At 43.9% G+C, this 1712-nt stretch overlaps 1 protein-coding gene across 1 annotated transcript in view; it reads left to right on the top strand.

Moving 5' to 3' along the window:
• ak7b (adenylate kinase 7b) overlaps window positions 1–1392 on the top strand; it is a gene marked incomplete at its 5' end in the record, with an annotated part of 8541 nt that extends 7149 nt beyond the window's left edge. Inside the window, 3 exon segments of the mRNA XM_014011857.1 lie at window positions 453–673; window positions 736–894; window positions 965–1392. Of these exon segments, the coding sequence (XP_013867311.1) occupies window positions 453–673; window positions 736–894; window positions 965–1009 (425 nt within the window).
• Window positions 1393–1712: the final 320 nt, after the last annotated feature.

Here is a 1712-nt window from a genome sequence, read left to right on the forward strand (position 1 = left end):
TATAATTACAGCATAGTTACAGTATAGTTACAGTATAGTTACAGTATAGTTAAAGTATAATTACAGTATAATTACAGTATTTTAATGTATAATTACTGTATGCTTTTGTAAGATTACAAGTGCAAAATACAAAACTGAATGCTTGATTGTTATTTCAACCTTAACCTTATCTGTATTTTTAAAACAGTATTATGTTTTAACAGTATAATTAAAACATAATACTGTTTTAATATTTGATTAAATTATAATATTTGATTAAATTATAGTATTATAGAATAATCTGATATAGATAGGAAACCTTTGATCAAACTGCCAGTTGATGCATGCAACGAGACTTGGATTTGAGGTCAAGAGACTCGAGACTTGACTTGTACTTACAAAAAAAAAAAAAAAAGACTTGCACACATCTCTGATGTTGTTTTTTCTCCATCGTGTCTCTGACCGTGTTCCAGAGGTCAGCAGCAGYGAGGAGCAGGACTGCTGGCTGATGATGCAACAGATCTTCGACACGCTGGGCCCCCCCAGGACCTACGGCCCCAACACCTGGGAGGTGCAGGAGGAGCGGAGGAGGGAGACCGAGAAGAAGATGAAGGAGGCCGAGGAGAGGGCCAGGGAGGAGCAGAGGGAGGCGGAGGAGGAGGCCAGGAGCAGGGCTGCACGCTGGGAGGAGTGGGTAGGTGCAGCAGAGAATCCTGCCGCCTGAAACTGCAGGTGGCTGACTGTTTCCTGGGTCAGACTCTGTGTCTGCAGGAGGAGAGGCTGCGGGAGGAGCAGGAGATGGAGGAGCAGTCGGGCCCGATGAGGAGCTACCTGATGGAGCACGTGATGCCCACGCTGACCCGGGGTCTGATCGAGTGCTACAGACGTCAGCCAGAGAACCCCGTGGAGTTCTTGGTACTCCTCTGCTCCTCKGCTCAGTCACATCTGTCATTTCTGTCCTCCTGACGCTCCTCTCTCCTTCCAGGCAGAGTTCCTGTTCAAGAACAGCCCCTACGAGTTCCCAAAGTAGACTCTTCAGCTCTCCTGTGCGCCGGCCACCACTTGAAACACATCCCGTGAAAGCGTGCACRAGGCAGGAAGCTCATTAGGAACGTTAATTTGTTTAATGAAGGCCGCAGCAGACCCGCTCYGCTCATAACCGCTCAGATTCGACTGCAGGTTTCCAGGAAGGTTGAAATGTTTGGAAATCGCAGCTAATTTCGCGGCTCTCTGGAGTTCCCATTCGCAGCTCCAAAGTGTTCATAATTAGCTGCAGCAGAATCGCAAATAAAACAATTTTGCYGTTCGTAATCACCAGGCAGGGAAATTATCTGAGTTTCCTCGTGAAACATTGAGACAAATGTGTCATAAAGTTATATTCTGTAATAAACATGTTGACACGATGTTCTTCCAGCCTCGTGTGGCTTTCTGTTYGTCACCAACGTGTTGCAATAAGCTTTAATTGTTCTAAGGGTGACGAAACACACACAGTGTCACTTTTACAGCTTCACTTTTTGTTCTTGTCCTTCACTGAACATCCTGCAGGTGTTTGAACACTTTCATGGTTTTCTGCTGAACAWGATGAGGATGAAATTAGTTTTTTTTCCAAGTTTATTCATTTCATCTCATTCAAAAACAGAAATTTTACATTCTAAAAGTTCAAATCAAAAATAAAATGAAAGGCAGCAGAAAGAAGACAGAATCTCATTTCTGCCCATTTTTAAGAAAAGATA

The sequence above is a fragment of the Austrofundulus limnaeus genome, unplaced genomic scaffold (assembly GCF_001266775.1).
Source record: "Austrofundulus limnaeus strain Quisiro unplaced genomic scaffold, Austrofundulus_limnaeus-1.0 Scaffold85, whole genome shotgun sequence".
Lineage (NCBI taxonomy): Eukaryota > Metazoa > Chordata > Actinopteri > Cyprinodontiformes > Rivulidae > Austrofundulus > Austrofundulus limnaeus.